General features: G+C 41.6%; 3 protein-coding genes across 6 annotated transcripts; 1 reads left to right on the top strand and 2 right to left on the bottom strand.

The window, feature by feature from the left end:
- Window positions 1-822: 822 nt before the first annotated feature.
- On the bottom strand, window positions 823-6044 carry gpx4a (glutathione peroxidase 4a). 3 transcript variants are annotated; one of them, XM_032526862.1, is made up of 7 exons: window positions 5824-6044; window positions 3855-3949; window positions 3617-3761; window positions 2889-3040; window positions 2714-2738; window positions 2374-2433; window positions 823-1163 (listed from the first exon to the last, which is right to left on the bottom strand). In XM_032526862.1, the coding sequence occupies exons 1-7, from the start codon at window positions 5887-5889 to the stop codon at window positions 1131-1133; spliced, it is 576 nt and encodes a 191-aa protein (XP_032382753.1). In that variant the 5' UTR covers window positions 5890-6044; the 3' UTR covers window positions 823-1130. The 3 variants fall into 3 exon arrangements, with proteins under 3 accessions (XP_032382753.1, XP_032382752.1, XP_032382754.1); XM_032526861.1 differs by having other exon boundaries at window positions 5797-6012; XM_032526863.1 differs by lacking the exon at window positions 5824-6044 and adding an exon at window positions 4144-4423.
- Window positions 6045-6235: 191 nt separating this feature from the next.
- On the top strand, window positions 6236-10254 carry polr2eb (RNA polymerase II, I and III subunit E, b). Of its 2 annotated transcripts, none has more exons than XM_032526849.1 (8): window positions 6236-6411; window positions 6897-7071; window positions 7729-7844; window positions 8024-8104; window positions 8213-8271; window positions 8465-8543; window positions 9692-9764; window positions 10132-10254. In XM_032526849.1, exons 1-7 carry the CDS (start codon window positions 6355-6357, stop codon window positions 9755-9757), a joined length of 633 nt encoding a protein of 210 aa, XP_032382740.1. In that variant the 5' UTR covers window positions 6236-6354; the 3' UTR covers window positions 9758-9764; window positions 10132-10254. The 2 variants fall into 2 exon arrangements, with proteins under 2 accessions (XP_032382740.1, XP_032382739.1); XM_032526848.1 differs by having other exon boundaries at window positions 10121-10225.
- Window positions 10255-10787: 533 nt separating this feature from the next.
- Window positions 10788-25810, bottom strand: arhgap45b (Rho GTPase activating protein 45b). Its single transcript, XM_032526846.1, is given in 25 exon segments — window positions 10788-11580; window positions 11826-11931; window positions 12446-12683; window positions 12774-13042; window positions 13834-13971; window positions 14528-14716; window positions 14850-15013; window positions 15150-15251; window positions 15401-15487; window positions 15760-15881; window positions 16243-16439; window positions 16602-16739; window positions 16990-17157; window positions 17267-17347; window positions 17456-17566; window positions 17717-17778; window positions 18333-18464; window positions 18945-19020; window positions 19236-19308; window positions 20301-20385; window positions 20663-20803; window positions 22973-23155; window positions 24231-24431; window positions 24434-24479; window positions 25662-25810. Coding segments are annotated over 25 exon segments (3669 nt in total). The 5' UTR covers window positions 25779-25810; the 3' UTR covers window positions 10788-11137.
- Between the last annotated feature and the right edge of the window lie 864 nt (window positions 25811-26674).

Below are 26674 nucleotides of genomic sequence, written 5' to 3'. Positions count from 1 at the left end.
CTGCTGCCTGGTTTTGGTGCTGGTCACTGTGGCTCCCTCTGCAGGACGCCGAGGGATCTGCAACCAGGAGCTCAGCGGGCCCTCCTGGAGGCTCTTTATCGCATCAGGTCAGCTCGAACTGATGGGGTCTGAGTGGTTGCGTTACATTTAAACGGCCTCTCAATCCATCTGGTGAGTCATCCCCTCTTTGTCATATTTTTTACTTTATTTGTGCTCCAAAGACGTATACAAAAACAAGTAGGCTAGTTCATTTCAGTTAGAGAGATGGTTAACTGGGTCCTAATAAAAGATTGCTCAAGTTCTCATGCTGGCTCTGGCCTTTTGACTTCTGCATCTTTATCATACAGTTTTTATGTGAATTTTAAACATCTTATTAGGTTTCTGGCTCAAAACCAGCAGGTGTTTCCCTTTTTTCAAGTGCTAGATGTGCTTACCTCCTCAAAGCAAACTGCATATGTATCATAATGTGCCTGTCATCTAAGTATTGAGTTTCTGTACTGTGAATCCAATATCCAAAAGATAAGACATGTGAAATGTTTCTACCCAGAAAAACATCTGTTTCATTTAAGCTCTTGTGCTCACTCATAAGCAGTTTTCTCACACACACACACACGCTTTCATTTTTCAGTGTGACAGAAAAATTGCTTTTCTGTCTTTTTTTCTGTGTGACCATTTTCATTATGAAGAATGAAAGATCATTGTGCACAACAATATCTCAGGACTAAACATCTCTTCTACAAACAACACCAATAAAATACAATTTAATAAAACTTGGAAAATGCCAACCTTTTCCTGACGGACAAACATTACAGACTACAATATCATTAGAGCAAAATCATAGTGCATTTTATTATGAAAACAATGCCACACATTAATCTACTAACACCATTGATAATGTATTTGAGGATCACTTCTCTCCAGAGAACCAAATAAAAAAAGCTTGGTCATCCTCCCAGATGGTTTGCACGCCATTTTCATCAGGTCTGCTCTGGCCGCCAAGCAGGTTTATGAACAGACCGTCACTGGTCTGGGGTGGACCCAATCTATATTCACTGGTGCTCGGAGATGTAGAGAAAGGAGCTAAAAGGGCAGAAGATCAGTAAGCGAGGCATCGATCAGCCATTAGGCGTTTACATGTATTTGGGAAGATCCTTCTCCACCACCTGGAAAGAAAGCAAGAGTAGAAGTTGACATCCATTGTCTGAATGACAGTAAATTATCACCTGGAGAGACATCACAATACACACATAGTATGTGAAGTTACAGCTATAGTAACATACAAATCTTGCACTGTTTTTGTGTGAATTATATACTAGAAATAATGTCAGCTTAGTGTCCTCTCTCACTCTTTCCTTTCGGAATAGTCATTCAACTTATTCATCTCATTTGCTTTAACTTATTCATATTCACAACACAACAGTGGAACATTTTTTTCCTGTACACAATGTTATATCTATCTATCTAGTAAATAAAAACATGTATAAAAACAAAACAGAAAAACTCTTCCCAGGCCTCTGAAGAAAAATAGCCACATGAGATAAATATAAAGTGTGCAACAGTGGGGAGAACAAGTATTTGATACACTGGGCGCCCAGATAGCTCAGTTGGTAGAGCAGGCGCCCATATATAGAGGTTAAACTCCTCAACGTAGTGGGCCCAAGTTCAAATGTTATGTCACTCCCCTCTCTCTCCCTTTTTACGTCTTCATCTGTCAAAATAAATGTCCCAAAAAATAATCCTTAAAAAAAAAAAAAAGTACTTGATTCACTGCTGATTTTTCAGGTTTTTCTACTTACAAAGCATGTACATGTCTGTCATTTTTATCATAGGTACACTTCAACTGTGAGAGACAACTCTAAAACTGTTTGATTGAGTGTGTGGACAGGTGTCTTTTATACAGGTAACGAGTTCAAACAGGTGCAGTTAATAGAGGTAACGAGTGGAGAACAGGAGGGCTTCTTAAAGAAAAACTAACAGGTCTGTGAGAGCTGGAATTCTTACTGGATGGTTGGTGATCAGATACTGATGTCATGCAATAAAATGCAAATTAATTATTTAAAAATCATACAATTTGATTTTCTGGATTTTTGTTTTAGATTCCCACTCTCACAGTTGAAGTGTACCTATGATAAAAATGAAAGACCTCTACATGCTTTATAAGTAGGAAAACCTGCAAAATCGGCAGTGTATCAAATACTCGTTCTCCCCACTGTGTGTATGCTCCTCGATGCTGCAGGCCAGGGTTCGACTCCGACCCGCGGCCCTTTGCTGCATGTCATTCCTCCTCTCTCTCCCCCCTTTCATGTCTTCATCTGTCCTGTCAAAAATAAAGGCAGAAAATACCCCGAAAAATAATAGAAGGTAGATACATACACTGGGATCATCCAGGGGTCCGTATCTCTTCACTACCTGACCTTCTCTGTTGATCAAAAACTGAAGAGAAAGAGGAAACATAGAAAACTCAAAATCAGTGAAAATGAAATTTATGAACAAAGAATTATTTTCCGTTTTCCTTTCAGAATTAAAAACTTGTATGGTACATGTAGAGTCTACTTTCAATAAGAATTCTGTACGCTATTTGTAAATACTATTAAAAAAAGGGCGTGTGCTAAGCACGGATGCACAAGAATACAGCAATAGATTAATCATTTTCAGCTCTATCAACCTTGGTGGTGTCTAAATACATAATAAATAACTGATATGAAATATTTACCTTAGTGAAATTCCACTTGATACTGCTGCAGGAATGGAAAAAAAAATCACACATTAGAAAATAATCACTGAGTAAACACCATGACGGGTCTGGCTCCATTTTAATCAAAAACATATTCCCCAGTTTGTGGATGATGCCATTATAGTATCAATATGCCTGTGATATCACCACTTACTTTCCCATGAAGCCTTTCCCGTTCGGCTGTTCTTTCAGCCACTTCCACAAAGGATGAGCGGTGTCCCCGTTCACATCAATCTTACTGAACATGTCAAAATGAGCGTTGTAGGAACGGGCAAAATCCTTGATCTGAGTTTCGTTGCCAGGCTCCTTCAAAGTAAAACAAGTTGAGAGAAATCATTAATACAACTGGTCAGCACTATTTAAGCACCATGTAAAGTGCCCTACTAATCCAATGCCAATAAAGCAAATGGTGGCTTAATTTACAAAAATATCAGGGTTTTTCCTTCATAGAGGAATTTTTGGCAGCCCCAAAAGAAGTTTTAGCCAGCCCCCAAGGAAAATCAACAGCGACAAAATTATAACAATTGACAGTACAAATAGTAATTCAAATCCTCACAGAATGTATTTAGGAGCAATTTTCCAAATAACCATTAAACAAGCAGAACATAAACTTGAATATATGAAAGCTAAACTCAGTTGTATCTGCAGAGTCAGTCAGTACTGAACCCTCCCCGTGATTGTACCTCCAGTTTTTAATTCTTTTTTTTAAAGCAGTTTTGATATTGTTGGTTTTATGTACATTATATACATTTTTGTTGATCAAATTGTCAGAAATAACAGCAAAATGCAGTGATTTCTGTTAAATAAGGTAACACAGACTCATTCAATTAAATACATATTCCAAAAAAAACAACACAAAAACAACATTTATCAGTAACATACCTGGTTCCCAAACTGGTTAGAAGGGAAGCCAAGGATGCTCAAACCTCTCTCAGCGTACGTAGCGTGCATCACTGCAAACTGAGAGTAGTTTACTGGGGTTTTGCCTCATTTAGAGGCAACATTGGTGATGATGACAACATTCCCCCTGAAAATACAAAGAGGCACACATACATCATTTTTGGTGATGGTAGGCTTATGTATTAGGATGTTGTAGCACATTTGTGTCTTAGAAATGTACCTGTATTTTTCCAAGGAAACCAAATTGCCATCAATATCTATTGCCGAGAAGTCATAAATAGACGTGGCCATCTGCCAGTCCTCTGTCGGAGCAGACTGTAAAGGGGAAAGAAATGAGTTATGGGAGCTTACTTTTAAAATGCACACAAGATAACAAGCTGTATATGGTTTTAACATAAAATAAATGGAAAATAAAATAAAGAACACATCCAATCATTCCACAAAATCTGTCATTGTCCAAAAGCAAGCGCCAGTACTGCAACACAAGTTCTCCTCTCAATTGTTCCTACCATAGCCTGCAGCAGGACAGAGAAGAGGACAGTGGACCCTATCAGGCGCATGACTACCCTTCAAGAAGGTCCTCTGAAGGCAGAAAGCGTTCAAATCTGTAAACCCCCTGAGCGGATTCAGCTACAACCTCACCGTCAGACCCAAATCCCACTACAAGCAGAGAGAGCACACAATCCGCTGTCCTCATGTACAGGGAGCGGCTGATCATTAACAGAATTGATCGGCTGTGATTGTCCAATGGGTCCCTCTCAAATCGAAAAAATACACATGTAGTCCACAGTCCACAACATTATCACAGCCTTATCAAGAAAGTTGACCCCTTATGAAAGCTAAAATGTAGGCCATGTGGGGTTTAGCCTCATGTGACCAGGGCAAAGGCCAACAGTCTGAAGAAATACATAAACTCATTATGCAAGTTGCTTAATATTGGAATTGAAAACAAAAAGTTGCATCAGTGAATGAGCACACATAACCTCCTTAATATTACATCCATCATTAAAATCCCCCAAACACTTGTTAATTCTACCAAATATTCCCAATCTGGGAAAACAACAGAGTTGGTGTTTCAAGCAATTACAAAACACTAGTTTATGTTTTGTGAACAGCTCTGTACCTGCCCATGTACTTCTCCAGAATGGTAATACAGCAGTAGAAGCACCGGGCAAAGCATTGCACAACACAGGCAACACACAGATCTGATTATTTCACACTGATCTGGCTACGTGGGAATCCTGCTTTATGGCTTTGACAAAAGGTTACAATATATACACATTACTCCATTAAAATCTTTACAGATACTTTACTGTTTGATCAAAATATACATTTAAGTAAAGAAAAAACTTAATGTAATGAAAATGACAAATGAAATGTGTTATGAGAGGGAAAGTAATGAATATTGTCAATTGAGGGTATGGAATATAGACAAAACTACTTCTGGCCAGGAGTCCCCTTCACATTCATATAAATACCTGTATTTTTGGTACACTGGTTTACTAAGGTGGAAAGTAGGCTACCTAAGTACATTCCTACTCAAGTACTGTATTTACGTTGAACTTTCACTTGAATCACTCCATTTGTAGACTACTTTACACTTCTATTCCACTACATTTATTTTTCAGACACATAGTTCCTAGTTTCTTTGATATTTTATTATGATAGTTTTGTGTTTGTTTTGCTTCTATATTACAAATCCGGTTGTAACGGCCAACGTCCTTGTGACCCTCTCAATGACTGTACATATGTTGCTGTACTTCGAAGACTGATTTAAGCCTATCAGCTGATACCAGCAGACAGATGGAGCGTGTTGATCCAGATACATCCAGAGTTACAAACCACACATGTGCCCCTTCCACACTGCAGCCCCCTCAGTTATGTAATACGCAGTTCCCACAGTGCGCTGCCTGTGTCACGTTAGTGCGCCACCAGGCGGTCGGGGAACAGAATGAGAAAGAGATCGGATGTGTTGTGCAACGTCACGAGTATTTACATACAGACAGTATCTTTACCAAAAATCCCTCATTGATGGTGAGGAATTGGTAAAGGAAAAACGGTGATTGTTATAGTTAGATAATAGTCTGACATCACTGTTTACGCAAATTAGAAATCACAGGAGCACCCACACCACACATACCAAGTACCGTAGTTTACGTTACCGTTTGGGATAAAACGAAGTACAGTACCATCGTTAGTAGTACTCCACAACTGGCCACAGCCCCAAAAGTCAAAACAGCAAATAACGGCCTCATTCTTTAGATAGGAGAGGCCACATTTATTCCAATATAGCTGTACTGTGACTGTTCTGTGACTGCTAGTACTGCACGACTCCGCCCCGCGGTTTGTTATCAAACACTTTCTTTAACTGTCTATGGTGAAACAGCGGTGGGTGAGCACCGGAAACAGGAAACAACACCTATGGTCGGAATCGGAATCATACAACCATTATTAAAAAATATATTATTATTATTATCACTATTGTCATTATAGCATAACTTAATTTTTATATTTTTTATTGTTATTTGTATTATTATTATACAGACAATGATGCAAGTCAAATCGTACGTATTTTGTCAAATTCCACACACACGTTGCGTCATCAGCTTGCGTCAATAGAAACGTGCGTCGCACACACACACACTGGCCTGCCCGCAAGAGAGAAAGTGTTAAATTAACAAAAATAAACTTGAGATTAAACCTAGAGCAGGTGGGACGATATGGATGACGAAGAGGAAACATACAGGCTGTGGAAGATTCGCAAAACCATCATGCAGGTGCGTTTGTGTGAATGTTGTTGTTTCTTTTAGCTTACTTTAGCATGTAGCTTAGCTAGCTAAACCGGAGGTTCCGCTCTGTAACGTCGGATACGTGAGGTTTTCTGGATTTCGATCGTAAGTGTAGGGTAGTTTATCGGGTTTGTATTGACAAGCTGTTTTTTGTTTGTAGCTGAGGATTTTGTCAGTGTAATTTAACCGCTGAGTAGCTTGCTTTGCAGGAGAACTGCGTTAGCTCATTTGTTCAGGAAGCAACACAACGTTACAGTTTACTAGGACTGAGAGACTTAAATACTTTACTAAATAAAGACGCAGCCTCAAGGCTGGAACCTATTTTGCCTTCTCGTCGCTGTTAGAGGTCAGCACCTAAACAGGCTTAGGAGGGAAGAGTCTGTAGTCTGTTCTAGTTTTGCTTCTTAAATACGGTATGACGGTTTGTCCTGGGCACTCCCCCACTTGATGGTCTCCCCTTCCCTCCCCCTCAGCTGTGTCATGACAGAGGCTACCTGGTGACACAGGACGAGTTGGACCAGACACTGGAGGAGTTTAAGAGTCAGTTTGGAGACAAGCCCAGCGAGGGTCGCCCCAGGCGCACAGACCTCACTGTGCTGGTGGCACACAACGATGACCCCACCGACCAGATGTTTGTTTTCTTTCCTGGTAGGTTCAAATCTATTATTAGATAGAATAACAGGCGGCTACCAGTCCTTTTATTCATATTTATATACATACACACACATACCGTGGCTTGCATAAGTTTACACACCCGTGCTGAAGTTGATTTACAAAGAGCAATAAAAAAAAAAAATCTTTTGAAAATTGATCTTCATGTCTTAATTGAAAAATAAATGAAAATCCAACCTTTTAAGGACACCAATTTTCTTTGTAAATGAATTATGTATTATAAATAAATAAATGCTCTTCCTTAAAATACAGGGGGCATAAGTATACACACCCCTTTGTTAAATTCCGGTAGAGGCAGGCACATTTTTAGGATCCTGGAACCATGAAGTTACTGGTCTTTAAAAATAAAAATGGGCCTGTCTTTAAATTGGTGTCCTTAAAAGGTTGGATTTTCCTACACTTTTTGAATTAAGGCATTAGATCAATTTCCAAAAGTTGTTTTTTTTATCACTCTTTTTAATCAACTTTAGCATGGGTGTGTAAACTTGTATAAAAAAAATACACAAATTGTACTGGAACTAAAGATGAGACCAGTATATAATATTAAGTAGGGAGTAAAACTGTGTTGAGCATCGTATCTATGGATATGCAGCTATGTGGTATTATGAAGTCATCTTTTTCTTCCCTTTTCAGAGGAGCCCAAGGTGGGAATCAAGACGATTAAGATGTACTGTCAGAGGATGCAGGAGGAGAACATCACACGGGCGATCATTGTTGTTCAAATGGGCATGACACCATCAGCCAAACAGGTAAGCGCCTGCGTTGTAGAACATTGTAACCAAGGCAACACAAAAATGTATATAAAATGGATTAAACATGTGATTTCTGATCATGTCTTGTAATTCTGCTGCGACTTACTTGCAGTTTCTCTTTCTGTTTTGGATCTTGCTCTCCTGGTTAACATATTTAATGAAATGTCTCCTTACAGTCTCTAGTTGACATGGCACCCAAATACATATTGGAACAGTTTCTACAACAGGAGCTGCTTATTAACATCACAGAGCATGAGGTAAACAACAGATTGATAAATCCATTGTATTAAAATCCCATTGAAACTATGAATTATCTTTCAGACAATGCGTCAGAGGTAGAATTACATTTTTGATTTGTGTTTCAGCTTGTTCCAGAGCACATTGTGATGACAAAAGAGGAAGTGACTGAACTTCTGGCAAGATAGTATCCTTGTACACACGGAACTAATACATTTCAAAATGATTTGCCTGCATCTTCAGAATACTCACTATCAGTAATAATGTATGACAAATCGGTTGATTTACCTAAAGACCACCATCAAGCTGTATTTAGTGTCTTCATGAGACTCAACTCTAAAGTATGTATTTGTAATCTTCCTTTAACATTTTTACCTCAGTAAATTAAAGGAAAGTCAGTTGCCTAGGATCCAGGCCGGGGACCCTGTGGCTCGCTACTTTGGCTTGAAAAGAGGACAGGTAACACATCTAGGACACGCTTTTTATTACATGGTGCTGTGTATTTGATCCTGGGTTGTTCCTCTAAAGGCTCTGACGCACCAACCCAACGGACCGACTGCCTCCCCGAGTTGGTCAAAAAAAGTGCCTCGGAACACACCGGAAGGACACTGACTTGAGTGTACGTTCTGCGAGACGTAATACGTCTCCAGATCAGCAGTGTTCCCTTAATCTGTGTTGTTGCTCAAATCGGCAGCTGATTGGACAAATGCATCACCTGGGTCTTACTTCTCCAGAATTTCAAACCCAGACCGTCATGGTTGGCTTGTTTGGAATACAGTCTCAAAGTTTACAAAAATAGTTAGCCAAAATGTGTTTCTGAAAACATTTTAAGCGAGAAATAGGCCACGCAGATGCTGAATCTGTCTTCATTTCAGATCGAGAAAGGTCAGTTTAAAAATATTTTCATCCGATTTTGAGAGGTGTTAGTCACACTCATCCCACTTCTCATTTCTCATTTCCGAGTTAGCACTCCACCAATCAGATTGGTCATTGATTCTGTCTGGCTAGTCCACACAGCATTCCGGAACGGCAGAAAAACATGCTCTGGTTTATTGCCATTTCTTTAAACCAATCACAATCGTCTTGGGCGGTGCTAAGCTCCGCACGGAGCCTCTGCAAAATAGCCTCGGGAAGTTAACTTGTTTTGGTGGAACATGTACGTTCAAAAGAACTCAGATTGGACTGAGTCTAGCTAGCTGTAGTTAACCATAGTCTTCCTAAATCTACCAGAGTTTAGAATTCCCTCACAAAGAAAGTGAAAGGAAGTTGACATCGGCAAACAGACGTGCATCCGGCTGAATTTCCTGCGGCACCCGAGCAATCCCGGAAGTGGAACGTTGAGGATATAGACTATTCCTCTTCAGTAAGAGTGTGATCACACAAACAGATTTACTCATTACATAACGTTTTTACGTAAGTAGAATGTTATTACAACTAACAGGACTGGCACGTAATAAACTGGACTTGTTTTTTTAATACACATGAAAGTTATATGCATGTAATGTTGTTCCATAGCTGTATTTTCAAATTACCCTTTACTCATTTGCAAATATACAATATATACAATACCCAACATGGGTGGGGTGTTTTTTCTACAATTTTTCCAGGTAGTAAAGATCATCAGACCTAGTGAAACAGCTGGAAGGTACATCACATACAGACTGGTGCAGTGACAGACAGGTAAGGGTTACGAATACATTTGCAGGGTGTTATGAAAGGTCAAGACAGTCACACTGATCAAATTCAGCTTGTGATATTAAACAGATGCAATTTTTGTGTTGTACAATTTATTTTTTATGTAGCATAACCATATAAAGATCCTACGTAGGTTTGTTTTACTTTGGTTGAGGCTGTCCTGGGATTTACATGAGGTCTCCACTCTGTGCTTTTAAGACTAAGGTAGAAGTTGTCCCATCCAAAATGTTACAGCTAAATGTGTAGGAAGGTCAGAGATGTTTGACAGACACCATCTATACATGCCCACTCAGATCTAATCAGCCGAAGTGTTGCTAATTTTAATAAACCTGCTTTGTATCATATTCTTCAGGATCAACATTTAGGAGGACCAGTGAAGGAAACGTCTTTATCACTCAACCTTCTGCTTTTGACTTGTTTAAATTGTTTTTTTTTTAAATTACTTATTTTGTAAAATAAAACTATTCAAAATGGAGTCAGATGTTGTATTTGCAAGAGGATTTCATTCACGTCACCTTTTGTGTACAGTATTTAACAAACTTCAAATTACTGAAAGCAGGGGACACAGTAATAATTCTATCTACATCATACTGCGATAGTTTTAGATGCCTACCTTTTTTTTCCTTTTGAAAGCCTTGAAAGCCATGCTGGACTGACTGAACTGGCCGGGTTATTGTGCCTGGTATGTTGCAGTAAAATCTACCACAGACACGCACACACTGCAATAGTGTTCCTCTAGTACCCTCCCCACTACCTGGTCAGTGCACATTGGCCACTGAGAATGGTTGGTAGTACCTACCTACCTCATTTGGGTATTGTTCTTCCTGCTCACCTTTAACTGTTCCCCATTTGTCTTTACTTTGCCCTGTAAAATACACGTCAAAACATGGTCGTAGATAGCATCAAACTTAGCTTTTAAAATAAAATGTTTATTAAAATAGGTCAAACATCCATAAAAAGGTAATACAGGCAACATTTATAAAAGAGACTATTAATTCTTTTTTTAAATTTATTTTAGTGCTGAAAAAAACCCAGCAGCACTTTGAGAATTGGCTTTTGCTACCCACCTTCTCAAGCTTGCAAGAGCAAAAATTAGAAACACTTTCAAATACAAACTATATAATTGGAGTCAACTTCATGAAATGACAAGATTAAATTGCATCAAATATCAGTAAGCATGCAAAGGTTTCACTGCTGGGATAAAATCGATACAGCTGCAAACACCTAAACATTAAAAACTTAAATCTTGCTGTACACAACAGCCTTCTCAGATGAAGGATTCGCTGGATTTCAATTACTAAAACAAGATCAATAATCCAGTTACTCAGCTCAAACTAAAAGAACACACACTCTAAATATTAGACAAACTCAGGCTCACTGTCCCGGTTTCTGGTCAGGGGTAACTTCTTTCCACACAGACGTGCCAGTTGAAGCCCAGACAAGCTTAACTTTGGGGAGCATGGATACTTGTTGTTGTTCTGGTTCACATTGAGCTCGGCCAGAGAGGCGCTCAGGTCCTGCTCTGCCCCGGTTTCATCGTCTGGAGGCCCGCTGTCTGGCAGCGCAGGGGGCTCTGCTACGTCGTGGTCCTGATCGGCGTCTTGTTCCGGGTCCGTTTGGGTTACAGACTGGCTGGACAGGTCCAGACTGTCCCTGTAGCTCAGCTGATCGTCGTCCATGCTCACCTCGCTCTCCTGCTTCACCAGGCCGTGGCACTGTGTAGTCCTCTGACCACTCTCGTCCAGCTCCGAGTCGGAGTCCGGGAGCTGCTCACTAGACCCCAGCGACCCTAAAGAACTTCCTGTGGAGATGAAGAGGCCAATGGTTGCTCAGCTTTTAACACATGCTAAACATAAAGGCCACATCCTAGCAATAATTACATTTTAAAGAAGGGAAAAATGTAGTTTGCCTACTTTTGAATATCATAAAGTCAACGGGAACCACAAGAAGATGTGAACTTTTTTTGATTTACAATCATTTAAAAAGAAGGTTAGTTGATTTACATTTGCAACATTATTTTACAACCTAGGCTTTCTGAACACTTACCACATCCCTCCTCCAACTTGTCAGATTCTGGTTTATTTGGCTCCTCACTGTCTCCATCCTCCTCTCTATCAGCAGAGCTCCCGATCTTCTTATCTGCAATACTTTCCTGAACCAGGTGGGGAAGGAAATTAAGAGATTGTTATCAAGAAAAACCATGTGAAAGTTTTTTTTTAGCCCTTTTAAAAAAATTTATATAGACAGAACATCAAAACTTGCAAATCAGGAGGGAAAAGCTGTATGTCATAACTCTGGATGAGAAAATTGATGTAGCGCTTCTGTTGTTTTGCCTCTTGGCAGAGGTAAACCAGGTTCTGTTCATGCTGTAGACTGTAAAAATGAGGTTCATGCTCATAAGTAATTTGCTGAAGCACATTAAAAGGGTGGCCTCACATAGCGACCAGTTTAGTTCAACTGAATGATAATGTGCTGAAATGCAAATATTTGGCTGGAGTGTCAAATCCTCAGGACCATAAAACAGGTAGTCACATTCATTGCCTGTTCATTTATTGCATTTCATTTTCATATTTTTTTATAAGGCCCACAACACCAAAAAAGTCTCAGGTGTGTATTTCAGTGTCCAATTTACCACAGTTACTATCACAAAATACACACACACCTACCTGCAGAGTGGAGGTGGAATCAGAGCGACAGGTTTTGTTGGACTGAGAGGTCTTGGACTGGAAGATAGCTGAATAGAAGACTATGAGGGCCTCCACGATGCGGGCCTGGTGGGGGTAATCAACCAGAGAGGACAGGGAGATCGTGGCCCCAGTCGGACGGGGACGCATCAGGGAGGGACCAAACACAATACCCAAGTTACTGGGACTCATCTTGTTATCTTCCTCTAGTTCTGCGATTCTGGAGGGAAGGAGGAGGAATAAATAAAGAGAGCCTAGTCTTTTATCTTCCTGTTCTTTTTTTTTTTTTTTTTTTTTTGAAATGACTGACCTCCGGAGGTGGCGAATGATGTAGCGCAGTGTAGCAACGTTAGCCTTGGGCAGCTCCTTCAGTAGCTCCTTCAGCTTGTTGACCAGGACCAGGACCTCTGGGTCGGTGTCTGGGCCCAGATCCACCAGCTCCGGACCCTTGCCCGCTGCTGGGTTTGTACTGTTTGACTCAGCCTCCTCTCCTGAGGGGAATGCGTCACCATGCAGACTCTCCTTCGCCAAACCCATCAGACTGTTGTACAGGCGGAACAGCATGATGGGCTCTGGCAGCTGGGGGTGACGGATGCAGGAAGCGTTAGAGGGGCTGAATTAAGTAACAACCTTTAAAAGTATGGGGTAGCAAGAAAGGTGTGCTAATGACTACAGAGCTACTTTCATTTCGAGCAATTAAATTTAACCAGATAATTAAGAGAGGGATCATTAAAAACCCTCAAAGTCAACATGTCAGCCAGGGCCTAGGTAACTGCCAGCGAGGAATGCTTTGCTCAGATAAAATAAACTGCAGTTTTTACAAAACAAATCTGACTTTGACTTATTTAAAAAAGGAAACACAAAACATTTGTGAGTTCAGCTCTCAAACTGATTTACTAACAGTTTATCTGGTTATTAAAGAGCAACTAAAGTCCAAAATAATATTGTTCTAAACTTGTGAGTGCAAGATTAACAAAAAAGGATGAGGAATTCCATACATTTAATTTGATTTTTACTTTACTTGTTGATGGACCCATTAAGTACTTTTGTATTAATCTCTTTCAATTATCATTACTATAAATTAATTAACTACTTTATAATAACTATAATAAGTATAATAGCTAGATTTAACACCTAGACTGCTTTTAATTATTATATTAGAAAGAAAAACGTTGTGACAATCCAATTAATATATTGATGGTAATGCAATGGTGTATTAGCAAAATGTACTATAATACTGCTATACTAAGTAGGAGATAAACTACGTTATTCAGGTACATTTCTTTACAAGCTGCCACCATGATAGCTGCCATGGTTCCCGAGGCCCACACATCACCTGAGCATACTGTGTTTTACTCTTGCATGTGTACCTGTCTGAGGTAAAGCTTGAGGACGTTGCTAATGTCATGTGGTGAACACTGGGACAGCTCCACCAGCTCCTTGCCATTCTCAAAGGCCTGACACAGCTTCTCCACACGAGTCTTCACCCCGTTCACCCTGTAGATGCCCTGCAAGGAGGAGGCGGACAGTTTAAATACCTCATGGCAAAGATTCAGACATGCGGCTCTCACTTTAAAAGGTCTCATGACATGGTGCTCTTTGGATGCTTTTAGATAGACCTTAGTGGTCCCCTAATAACATATCTGAAGTCTCTTTCCCAAAATGCAGCCTTGGTGCAGAATTACAGCCACTAGAACCTCTCTCACAATGAGTTTTCCTTAGTATGTGTCACTTCTGAGTCTGTCGCTTTTGAGGAGTAGGGGGGGGGGGGGGGGGGGCAAGGTGGAGGCTGGGGGTGTGGCCTTGACCAACTGCCACTTTGCTCGTTTGAAAAGCCATGATTGATCGAGGTCATAAGGGGCAAGATTCCAGATCGGCCCATCTGAGCTTTCATTTTCTCAAAGCCAGAGCAGGATACCCAGGGCTCGGTTTACACCTATCACCATTTCTAGTCACTGGGGGACCATAGGCAGGCTGGGGGAGCTCAATGTTAAAAAACAACAACTCAAAAGTAAAATTGTCACGCCATGAGACTTAACAAATGGTAGAAATTCACTTTCTCACCTTCATCTTCAGAGCCCGTCTCTCTATCTCAGAGATACACTTGGTGATGATGAAGGGAATGCCGTCACTGGCACAGCTGGCTACCTGAGAGAAGTCCCTGCCAAACAACTGCAGACGGCCCTGCAGCTTCTTATGGCCGCATTGAATGGCCAAAGTCTCCAAACAGCGCTTGTGACAGGCCAGGAAACACTGAGGATAGAAGAGGAGATGCTGACCTCATCAATCTGGTCTGATCTTTAGTGAAATGCTTTGCGAACTGTAGATCTGCATCCCAAGTCTCTCTCTGCAGGTTGGATGTTAGGAGACAAGAAGCAGGACTCACCTCCTCGCACTCGGCCCCCTGAAAGTAAACATAGCTGTCGCACTCTCGGCACTTTGAAGGAGTCCGTAGCTTCCTCAGTCGGTGGGTCTGGGCTGCTTTAGACAGGCCGATGTTACGGAAAGGTCGGGTGGACACTACTACATCAGGATCCATGCCGTTCATGTCTGAGGACAAAGACCCACATCATAATCAGAGTAACAGTGGGACCCCCTTGAAAACAAGGTGATACACATTAAGCAGGTTTTTCTTCTGTATGGCAATGTTATTGAATAATCACATCAATAGTGATTACAATCTTACTTGGAGCTTCAAATGAAGGCACATTCCTGTCTTTCTCGTCTGCGTCCTCATTGGACGACATTGTTCCAGTGGATGATGTCCGAGCAATTTTACTGATGTCACCTAGGACCATTATACAGATTAAATATGATCGTTCACATATAAAAAGACACTTACAGCGTCCCTTTAGGTGGAAAAACCAATAGCATCTCCCTTGTGGTTATTTATCAAAGAGATATTCTGTGAATCAGTTTCAACAAGTTCTCACTCACTTTTGCTGGCAGTAGGAGACTCTAGGGCTCCCTCTCCTCCAACGCTGTCATCGCTCACTGTTGAACCCCACGACTTGTGGCCCTGTCCTAGGGATAACCAAGGGACATGAATATTATTATTATTATAGTCGTATCAGAATAATGAGATTACATGGCTAAATCGAGCCACTGTCAACCATCTTAGACTGGATAATTCAAAAAACATCTAAACTTGTAACTCTTGTATCCGTTTACTCTTGAAATATGGAATGAAATGAGCAAATGAACCATAGGCAAAAATTGACTGGATGTCTCAAAAATACTCCTCTTTACAAAACTACAGCTCAGTAACTTCTACGGCAGCAGCAGGCAACACTTACTCTTGCGGTGAGCCTCTGTGTCTCGGCTGTCTCCAGCTGCTGTCTCCACACTGGTGGCAGCACCATCCGTGTGGCTCGTCTGCTCTGTGTTGAAACTGTCATTCCTTGGTCTGTGGCCATGGCTACAATGTAGAATTATAAGACTATTTATTTGATATTTTTGGTTAATACACGTGTAAAAGTGAGCCAACAAAATCTGCCTACCAGCACATATCAAGCTCTTATAATCAACAGTCTATGTCTTGTTTGTTTAATCTGAATAAAAATCTGAGTGTTTGACATTGGGGTTTGTGCCAGACTTGGCTAGCGGTTTCCTCCTGTTTCCAGTCTTTGCTCTAAGCTAACCTAACTGTAGCTTCATATTTACTGTACAGATGAGAGCGATTTCAATATGGAAGAGAATATTTCTCCAAATGTATAAACGTTTTCTTTAGGGTTTAAACTGAAATCCTGGATAAATGTGGCTCTGACTGAAGCTCTTACTGTGACGATGAGCTGAAGGGACTGTAGCTCTCAAATGTGTATTGAACAGCCGGCTGCTCTGGTAACTGCAGGTCACGCACGTGTGCGGCATACTGCTGGCCTGGGTCGTACAGCTTACTGCTCTCACACAGAGTCTGGTAGTGGACGGGCAAGGCTACGGTCTGCATGTGCATGAGCTGGTAGTACGAGATGGTCGCCTGGTGGGGGAAAGAGTTACAACAAAAAGGATCAGCAAAGAGTTTGTCCCCTTCTGGCGCAATTTAGGCTTGGTTAGAAAAGGTCGACATTGTTGTTTTGTAATAATGAGGTTTGTGTGTGTGTGTGTGTGTGTGTGTGTGTGTGCGTGCGTTTGTTCTGACCGAGCGGATGGTCTGGTCGCTCTGTTTGATGACGTCCTGCAGTTGTCTCAGCACTGTGACCTTTGTGTGCTCCAGCTCCTGCTGCTGAGTGGTGGCATCTGCTATACATGTCCGGTAGGTGGCCTCCGCTTCATCTGACTGCAAACACACACACACATTTTACTTCCTGCATTCTTGTTATTTTCTGGGTTAATCAGTCAGATTTGAACATGGATAAGTCAATGAAGTGACATTGTGGCAGGAAGATAGTCAAATCAATTTCAACATAAACACGCATCACTGAAAAAGAACTTGCTCTTAAAATTTTTTAACATGTAAATCCTTTTTCATTCCACAGTGATGAAGCTCTGAAACAACAGAGCAATAGAATAAAGTTACTGATAAGAACCTTGTTGCGAGCCTCTTCCTCTAATCGTTTCTTCTTCTCCACAGACTTTGCTGTAGATCCTCCTCCTTCTTCCTCAGCTCGAGAGGCTGCCATTTTGGCCTTGTCGTACTCCTCGCAGCGGACCATGAAGGCTTGCTTGGCTTTCCGCAGGTTTGCTTCGCACTCCATCTAAACAAAGACAAATCATGTTTGGTCCTTACAATATCTTATTGTTATTAAGAGATGAATACAGTCTATTCTTAACATGTGGTCATCTGTACAAAATAGGAGGTCGTACTAGTTTTCTCTTAGCTCGAATCCAGTGTTCCTTGATCTCCTTCCGTCTCTTTTCGTGATCTTGCTTCCGCTGCATCAGAGGCTGCACAGACAAACGCATCTGATCAATACAATTGTGCGCAGGGGCAAAACACTCCCTTATTCAAGAAGGGCCACAATTCACAGATGTTGTAAAAGTGTTCACGTTTACCTGGATGAAGGTCTGGTTGTGCAGGGTGGCGTTGGCCTGCTGTAGGCCCACACTCTGCTCCTGGTCCTGCTCCAGAGCCAGAGAGTAGATGGAGAAGAGGGGCATTTGGGGCTGAAAGGAAGTCAACACAAAGACGGAAAGAGAAGCTTTGATTTCCAACACAAACACATGGTATTGCTTTTAAGTGTACCCAAGTTTTTGACATTCAATATCACAGATAACCAGTGAGAGAGATTCAGAGGTAAAATCAATAAGATTTACATGTGTTATGTTGTGTTTGCAGGACTGGTACAATCTCTGGAGGCCTTTGGAGAACTCAGTCTCTGGTAAAATAGAAGAAATGAGAACATGTGTTAGCAAGTTTTTCTACAGTGGTTCATGTACTAGGGCTGCATTACCAATTACCTTAAGTCAATGATTAATCTATATCTTTTCACAACTGATCGTATAGCTCAGTGCATCTCAAACATTTTCAATAATGTCCCCCCTTTGAAATCTTTTTTCAGCCAAGTACCCCCTGAATAGCGCAAGACATTTACAAGATTTATTTTCTTTTTCGGCCTTTATTTGACATAACAGCTTAGATTTGAAAGGGAAGAGCGAGGGGGAATGACCCAGGTGCCCCGCAAGACATTTTTGGTAGGAGAAAAAAAAAAAAAAAAAGGCTATGTAAAAAGGAGGTACAATACAGCACTGCCCCATCAGTGTTGATAAGATAGATGAATGGATGCATAAAAAGAAATGTCACGTACCCCCTGCATGACTCCTAAGTACCCCTAGGTGTACCAGTACCATTTGAGAAACACTGCTTTAGCTTATAAAACATTAAATTAAAAATGGCAAACACCAATCACAACTTGTGCAATTTCCCACTCACCAAGTGAGATTCTCTTCTCCACGTAGGTCATCAGGTCCTTCATGTACTTAGAGATGGTTTTGGCATAGAGCAGAGCAGAGTCCACCCCTCCTTCGCTGTTTTGCAGGATCACATCCACTGCCTCAGCTCTGCCTACACATCGACATACCCAAACAAAGGTCACTGCACATGAACAAGCACAGTTTGTTGCTATTACAACATAAAACCGTGTTTGCTGATTAGGATTTGTTGGAGGAAAAAGGTTTGCAGAAGAGGTGTAAAGATTCTGAGTGAGGATCAACAACATCCTTTAATTTTGAATACTGTAACTTTTTTCTCAGATTTTCTGTGATGAAGACTGAGTTTCTGCAGCTGACACTGTTGCTGTAAAACATGTTGCTGTATCACAGTCAGCAGGGGGAGACCTACCCAACATTCAGTGTGTGGAACAACATGTCAAAGCTTCCATGACCTGAATTTAGGTTGGATCCTTACTTTCTAATGTAAACGGATGACAGAGTACACAGACAAATGGGAGTGAATGTAAGGTCAGAGGTGTAGCGCCATCACATATCCCTGAGGGACAGAAAGAAGTCAGCCATAGCCAAGTGGGGGAGCAGCTGATCGCCTTACCAATGTCCTGCAGGTCGCCCCTGAACTGTCCCCCGTCTGCTCCCTGGCCTGTCGCAGCGTACAAGTTCTCCATCGACTACACAGCACAAAGATGATTCATTACTGACAACACACGTTAACACTTCACGTCATCAACTAAGGGATTTTTAGTTTGGAGTGGAAATCACCCTAGTGATAGTTGATTGAGGTGTACAAACTAGAGCACAATTTTACATAGTTTCTGACCCTGTTAGAAAACTAACTATTTTATTATTAATTTGGCATAAAAAAACCCACTGGTGATAAACTCACCCTGCTCTTCTCAGAGGGCAGCAGGGAGAGCAATGTGCTACTGTCCACCTCTCCCATCAGCAGTTCAGACACACTGAGGACAAACAACAAAGACACCTTTACATTGGCAAATATGACAAGTACATATATTGATGTGGTGAGAGGTCACGGTGAATAGAAAAGGGGCAGTAATAATGATCTGTGTAAAAAAAAACAAAAAACTAGCAAATGGCAGATTTAAAAAAAAATTGATTAACTCGCTTGTTGAAATACAGACTAGACAAAAAAGATGCATCTCCATCTTGGTGTATTACTGTTTATAACAGAAAACAATTGTCAAACAGAGGAAGAGAGGAGGAGAGAATGAGGAAACAGACACATCAGGCAGATTTCAACGGCTCTGCCAGCTCACTTCCTCCTCAAGCTCTGTGACAGATGTCTAAACTCTGAAATGGCACAGACTAGCATGTGATACACTGTATCACAGACACTGTTGGTGCACTCTACTCCAGTTACACATTCCTTTACTCTGGCTTTATTTCAATTTATCATATTTTTAAAGATTAAAAACGTTCAGGTTATATAAAAATATATATTTTTTTTAAACATTTAATGATTTCATAGTTTTTACGTTTAATAGTATGTTTAGTCTCAAATTCTTCATTCTTATTCATTCTAGTGATTGATTGTATCATCAGTATGTAGCAATCTGTTCACTTGGAGCTGCCAGGTAGTCAACAGCAATTTCAACTTTTGGTTTTGTGTCATACGGTAGAAGAAAAGAACCACTTCCTGTTTTCGGCTCTGCCTGATGCAAATGTGTCACCATCGCTGCACTTCTCTCTCCAATTCCCAATAACAGACTACTTTGTACGCATTGACACACACATACCCACTACCTGACACTTGCTTACTGTCTGTTAAAGAGGTAATACCGGGTCAGATACACTGGTAGCCATTGTCATTGTAGCAAGAACAACAATAACTTTATCATACAAGTAGTGATCACCATCTAGATACTTTAGGATGAAAAAATGTTGTAATTTCAATAAATCAGGCAATTGTGAAGATGTATTAGATACTCACTTGCTGCTAAAAGCAACTGCAATAGTTTCAATTGCCTTCTCAAAGTCCTTTTTATCGGCCTCGTTGCAGGCCTCATAGTGGAAACCTGAAAAATCACAACCATGTTCAAGTTTCAATTGTGGTTTAAAATGCACTGCTGACAACAATAACCATCACACCTGCACACCAGTTACATCAAGGTACACGTACAGCATTACCAAAGGCTGTGGAACAGTGGAAGTCATTTCTAGCAAACTGGTTTAAAAACAACAACAACAAAAAAAAAAAAACAAACAAACAAACATGTATTCATTGATCCTGTACTTTTTGTTTTCACTACTTTTCGATTCATGGCTGAAGGATTCTCCGCACAACGGACTGACCTTTGACTTTGGATATGAGCTTGCCAGCAGCAGTGAGGATCTCCACGGTGTTGAGCAGAGGGTAGGTGTTGATGACCTGCCGCAGCACCCGTAGGACCTCCCCCAAACACTCGTGAGCCACGGGCCGCTGACTCTCCTTACCTGGACAAGAGGGAGAAAAGAGAAAAGTATGGTTAGACGAGGAAAAGAGAAGACTGTAGTGCAGTTATAGCTTAACCACATCCTGGTATTCCATAAACTACGAGGCATTTGCCAAATATTTTCTAGCGGATACTTTTAGTACTGGTTAAGATTTTTTCTAGTATTCATTTATTTTTTATATCAACACAATATGATAATTGAATTGTAGAGACTTGTAGCTTGTTTCAGACAGGCAGGAACCCCATCACATCAAAGTTAAATTGTAAATAATGGCATTGCAAACAGGGATCAATTAATGGCTCTCAGATGTCAGAGTGTCTTTGAATGCATCAATAAGGGAAGTGTTCAGTCCATGCTAGCAAATGCATTACAACCCGTTGGTAATATTGGACCAAAAATAAGTTGTTTTCATCTATTTAAAAAAAAAGGAAACTTTTTTTTCTTTCTTTTTTAGCAGAGACAAGTTATGCGTTTGTGCTGATTAAACAAAATGTAGTTAAGGTGGCAGATTTCTTTGTTACCTTAGGACCGTAAACCAGGCTAGCCATTTCCCCATCTTTCCAGTATTTATGCTAAGCCAAGTTAAGAGGCTCCTGGCTGTAGCTTCATATTAACCGTACACATATGAGAGTGATAGATCTTCTCATCAAACTCTCTGAAAGACTGCAACCATGCCTATTTCTCAAACTGTCAAACTATTCTTTTAACTCTCTGCAGGTCAGCGTTTCTGTATAGCGGATAGAGACGGCCAATCTGAGCACAAACGGTTAGGTCAGTGATAATGGGCAAACATGTCTCCAGAGTGTCAGACAGGTTGAGTCATCCTACACAGTGTCAGCTCCTCTGCTTTGATGTCACTTGACGGACGGAAGGACGGGCACACGCACGCCAAGAGTGTCTGAGCAGCAGAGGCCAATAAGAACAGCGTGACCTGAGAGGATGTGGTCATCTCTATTGTATTGCAAGATTAGAAACTAACTCTGGTGTTGCGCTACACCTGCTGTCTGCAGCTCATTAAAACAAATCACCTTACTCTCCACTTGCTTGCTCTGATGTTAATGGAATAAAATGGGACCTATAGAAGCCACAAGGTTCCAGAGTAAGTGATACATGGACGGTAAATAAACTGTGATTGCGCTGCTGATTAAAGAGGAGGCATCGCAGCAATGCAGCCAACCTATCAGAGGAGGAAGTGTGGACGAGGCCCTTCTGTCAGAAGCTATCCATCATGGCTTCCTGTTTAGAAAGCACACTGGGTGGAGAACAAGACAGAACAGAGCCAGATAACAGCAGACAGAAAGACACACAAACAAAATGTCTTTTCCGTTTCATCTGAACCACAAAACTCCGCTCTGAAAAAGCCTTTGTTCAACCGTCAAAACCTCCACGTTAAAAAACAAAAACTGTTGTTCTCAAATTCAACGTTTGTTTAGCAGAAGTGGTGGTATTTCACTCTATGAGGATAGGTAGAGGTGTTTGCCATTTTAAGCTGCGCAGCATCACACAGGAGGGGGCGAGTGTGTGAATGAGGCTGAAATAAACAAGAAGCTGGCTTCCTGCTGGAGACAAGAGTGCGGTCGACTCTGCGGGCGCAGCGGAAACGCAGCCCTTTACTTGGAGAGAGGGCGCTCACAGCCATTTGTGTGAGGTGGCTCCACCCCTCTTCCTCCCCCCCCACATGCACTACGCACACGTGTCGGTGAAGATGACTGATGTAAGTTTAGCAAAAACCTTTTGTAGATACCTTACGTCTTTTCTGTGCAAGTCCCTTGTCAAAACTAACTGGATTGTGCAACAGGCCAACACTATTGTTCTGTCTGCAAACCTATTATACACATGTATACAACACAAAAAGAAACAATGAACTATTGTTGTACTAGCCACAAGATAAAAATCATAACTAGCTACACACACACACACACACACAAAGGCAACCGTTTTGTCTTCAGTGATGAAAACAAGCATTACTTGTGTCTTTAGTTCTGTGATCGCAGCACAGAGAGCGCTTAGTTAAAACCCACAACACACCCTCAAACCCTTTTCTGAACCAGCTGACAAGACAGGAGCCCAACTAATTTCAATGGTAAATATTTGGGATCTTCTACTTACTATGTATGAAGTCAATGTTTCTGTGGGTTGATTCGTAAAGCGGATCTGTCCAGCGCTCACCTTCAGCCAGCACGACGTCCTTCAGTTTCTCCACAGCCTCTGCAAAGCGTGCCACGTCCCTCAGCAGTGCTGGGATGTCCTCAACCTCGATGGCTGTGCTCTCTGGACCCTCAGACGAAGCAGTGGGGGTCAAGGCCCCTTTCCCCTGGCCTTTAGTGAACACCCATGACTGGAGCGGGAAACCTGAGGAGACACAGTACAAATGCATTAGGTCACTCACCAAGCAAACAGATTTTAGTTCTCTTTTGGAAAATTTTGGCTTTTTAGCCAAGTTAGATAAGACGATCAATGCCACGCTCATATCTGTCCTGTATGGGGTCACATCCTTAGCCTTACAGGAGGTAACACAATCCATCTACCAGAACCCTTCAAATCTCACTAATTAACATTTTATATCTTGTTAATGTAACTTATGACAACTAAATTAAAGCAATTAGTTGCTTCTTGGTCAGGAGCAGTTACTTCCGCGACTCTGCCAGCCAAGAAATAGTCCAGCACATCATCGCCTGATAAACTAATTGCATTTTACACTTTTTTGATTTTTTAAAGTTGTTAAGATACACAAACCATATATAGTATGTTAGTTAGCGAGCATTAACAAGGTGCTGACTGGCAGATGCGGTTACCTTTAGACAGAGCCAGACTAGCAGTTTCCCGGTTAGCTATTGAAAGCTAAGCAGCTGCATGCTAACGCTTCAAAAGTAACAGACATGAGGGGCATCGAGCTTCTTATACAACTCTGCCAAAACATGAACAAGCGTAGTTCCCAAATTGTCTAACTATTCCTTTAAATGTGAGGCTTTGCTGCTGTTCTATTCAACATCATTGTAAATTTGGCATCAATTGACAAGTCAAACTATTTGAGAATGTCAACTTTTGTCTCTGAGACATTGTGATGGATATTTTTTTTTTTTACATTGGAGACTACACTATATATTGGGGGGAAAAAGAATTCACCAAATCAATCAGTAATTAAAACTGGGATGCTGGGACTGCCACCTCTCCATACCTTGAGGCTTCAAAATCCACCTTCAGACTTTAGAGTCTGATCAAACAATTTAATAAAAAAAATTATCCTTCTGAAATCTTTTGCTTGTTAAATTTCAGGTAGGTAGAAGGTGTATTTTGTGCACTGTACTGTATGTGTGCGGTCTTTCTCCAGATTTTACTTTCTGTGAGAATGATTTGCAAGGCTGACAGGAAGTGGATCTGGGACCTCAACAAGGTGATAAATAATTCCAAATGTTGTGAACCAGACCTGCAGCGCTGGCATGTCTGCTCAGCGCAGTCGGTCTCTTCAGGGTGGCAACAGGGGACGGGCAGCCCACTCCTTGCATCGCCGCCAGCTTGCCGTGCTGGATGCTGGGGGTGCTTGGGCAGGACAGGGAGACGTCCTGGAACCCGGCAGAGGTCGGGGTCAGAGTTGATGAGGAAGAAAAGAATGAGGGTGAGGAAGAAGGGTGGTGTCGCCCGCATCTTTCCGAGGCTGCTCTTGAAGGATGGACAGCTGAGAGAGGGACAGGAAGAGGAAAAAAAAAAAGTTCACGACAAACATGATTTTCATCGCAACTTGAACGTCATGGAGGTCAACAAAATGGCTTGTCTTCATTCTTGTGGCCTTAAAACACAGCAGCGCTGTTGTTGGTAAACACACATGTGAAGACTTTCACAAGATCCTGTGTCGTGTTGCGAAACACTTCCTGACTCCAAGCTGTTGTCGGGTGTGGCAAACAGAGCCGGGTGTAGAAATGTACTGTTTGGAATAAGAACAGTGATATTTTTCAGAGAAAATACCTTCTCACCTGCCTACAGTACAGTGCCTACAGTTCCCTACTACTGCATCTCATCTCCCACTTATGGCAGACTTTTATCATTACAGTTTGGGGCCTGACATGTGTATCTCCGGCAAAGCGGAGCACTGCTTACTGCTACAAATAGTACTAACATTTGACAAGAAAGCATTCTATACATTTGTCGTATGTGTTGCACACATAAGATGCCATGCATATACTCAAACATACCTGCTTAAGCCATACGTTGGGCTTGTTGGGCAGTATGTCCAGTTTGTCCTTGCCTTTAGTCTCAGCTTTCCTAACTCTCTGACTGGTAGAGTAGGGGTTGTAGCTGTTTTTGCCACCACGTTTCAGCATGCTCCTTCTCCCCCTACAGCTCTGTCCCCATTCTAACTAAGCACAAGTTAACTTTAAGAACTGATCTCAACAGAGCATTCACACACACACACACACACACACACACCTGCAGTCTGACACTGCTTTAGTGGTTACCCCCCCCTCCACAAAAGATATACTTCCTATGAGGCAGAGGAGTCAACCACACATCTGCATCATAATGAATGTTTGAGTAGTTTCACACTGTGTCAGACTACAGTTATCACACCAGTCACAATGCGCGCACAACACTTGCCTTAGCAAAACTTATCTGGTGTTAGAAGTCCCCCCCCCCTCCAACACACACACACACACACACACACACACACACACACACACACACACCACACACACACACACACACACACACACACACACACACCCCCACACACACACATCACCCCTTGTCCGGCGCCCTCTCTGTAGCCTGTCCCCTCCAGCTGAAGTTTATCTGACACACACACCACACACACACACACACCCCAGCAGACAGGACAAACCAGAAGTGATGCGCTACTCACGGACTGTGCGCTGCTCTGCGGCCCGGGGCTTCCTGCTCGGCTCTTCTTCGAGATGGATGGCGTCTTGATAAGTTCCCGTTTCTTCCTGAACATCTTCAGCGTGCCTTTGCCGTCCATGCTGACTTCTTTTAGTTTTGCGTACAGCCCCCCACCCACCCCCCGACTCGCCACTTGGCTGGTCTGCCGCTCGTGTTCAGCGGAGCTCGGTACCATCCAGGCCGACGTGGAGCCACGATAACTGTCTGTCTGTCTTCCTCCTGCCGCTGTCGCACATCGAGCCGCGCAGACTCACTGACAGAGAGACAGAGAGACAGACAGCTCACCGCAAACTATTCGCTCCCGGCATCCGCTCTGCGCGCGTGCGTTCAGTTTCCTCAAGAGGAGGAGGAGGAGGAGGAGGGGATGAAATATATCTTTTCACTCGGTTTTGGGATGGTTAATTGCGTTTAAATTACACTCAAAACACTGTATTCCAGAACGTAAACTTTCTCATTAATTCAAACTAATTGAAAGGAAAAATTAACTACGTCCTGGCGCGAACTAAACAGTTGCTTTGTTCAAATTCACAGCAATCAGCTCATCCTGACACACGTGCGTTTTCAACACGTGACCCAAAGATTCCGCGTGCACCTGCTCCAGACATCAAATAAAACCAAAAACATGACAAACCCCTGATGTATGTTTTTAATATTCCTCCCTTTGCCCATGTGAGTTTATGATACTTTGATTTAATGCAAATGTATTTAAGAATATTTCCCATGTGAGCATAATATCAACGGATAATTAAATGTTTATAAACTATAGTTTTTCAGGAAAAGCTTCTGTACAAGATCAGGTAAAAATGCAGAAGTCACCTTACATTACTGTTTATTTTGTGTGTTAGTGGTATATGTTAACAGACAAATGTGCAAGGCATAAGATAAACCAGAACATAGTTGCAACAAAATTAACCTAACAGTCATAGAATAATCGAACATTTTCTTTTTAAAAAGTCATGGCATAGAATGTCAAAT

This window comes from Etheostoma spectabile, chromosome 9, assembly GCF_008692095.1.
Source record: "Etheostoma spectabile isolate EspeVRDwgs_2016 chromosome 9, UIUC_Espe_1.0, whole genome shotgun sequence".
Taxonomy (NCBI): Eukaryota; Metazoa; Chordata; class Actinopteri; order Perciformes; family Percidae; genus Etheostoma; species Etheostoma spectabile.
This window is presented reverse-complemented; position numbering and strand designations above follow the sequence as displayed.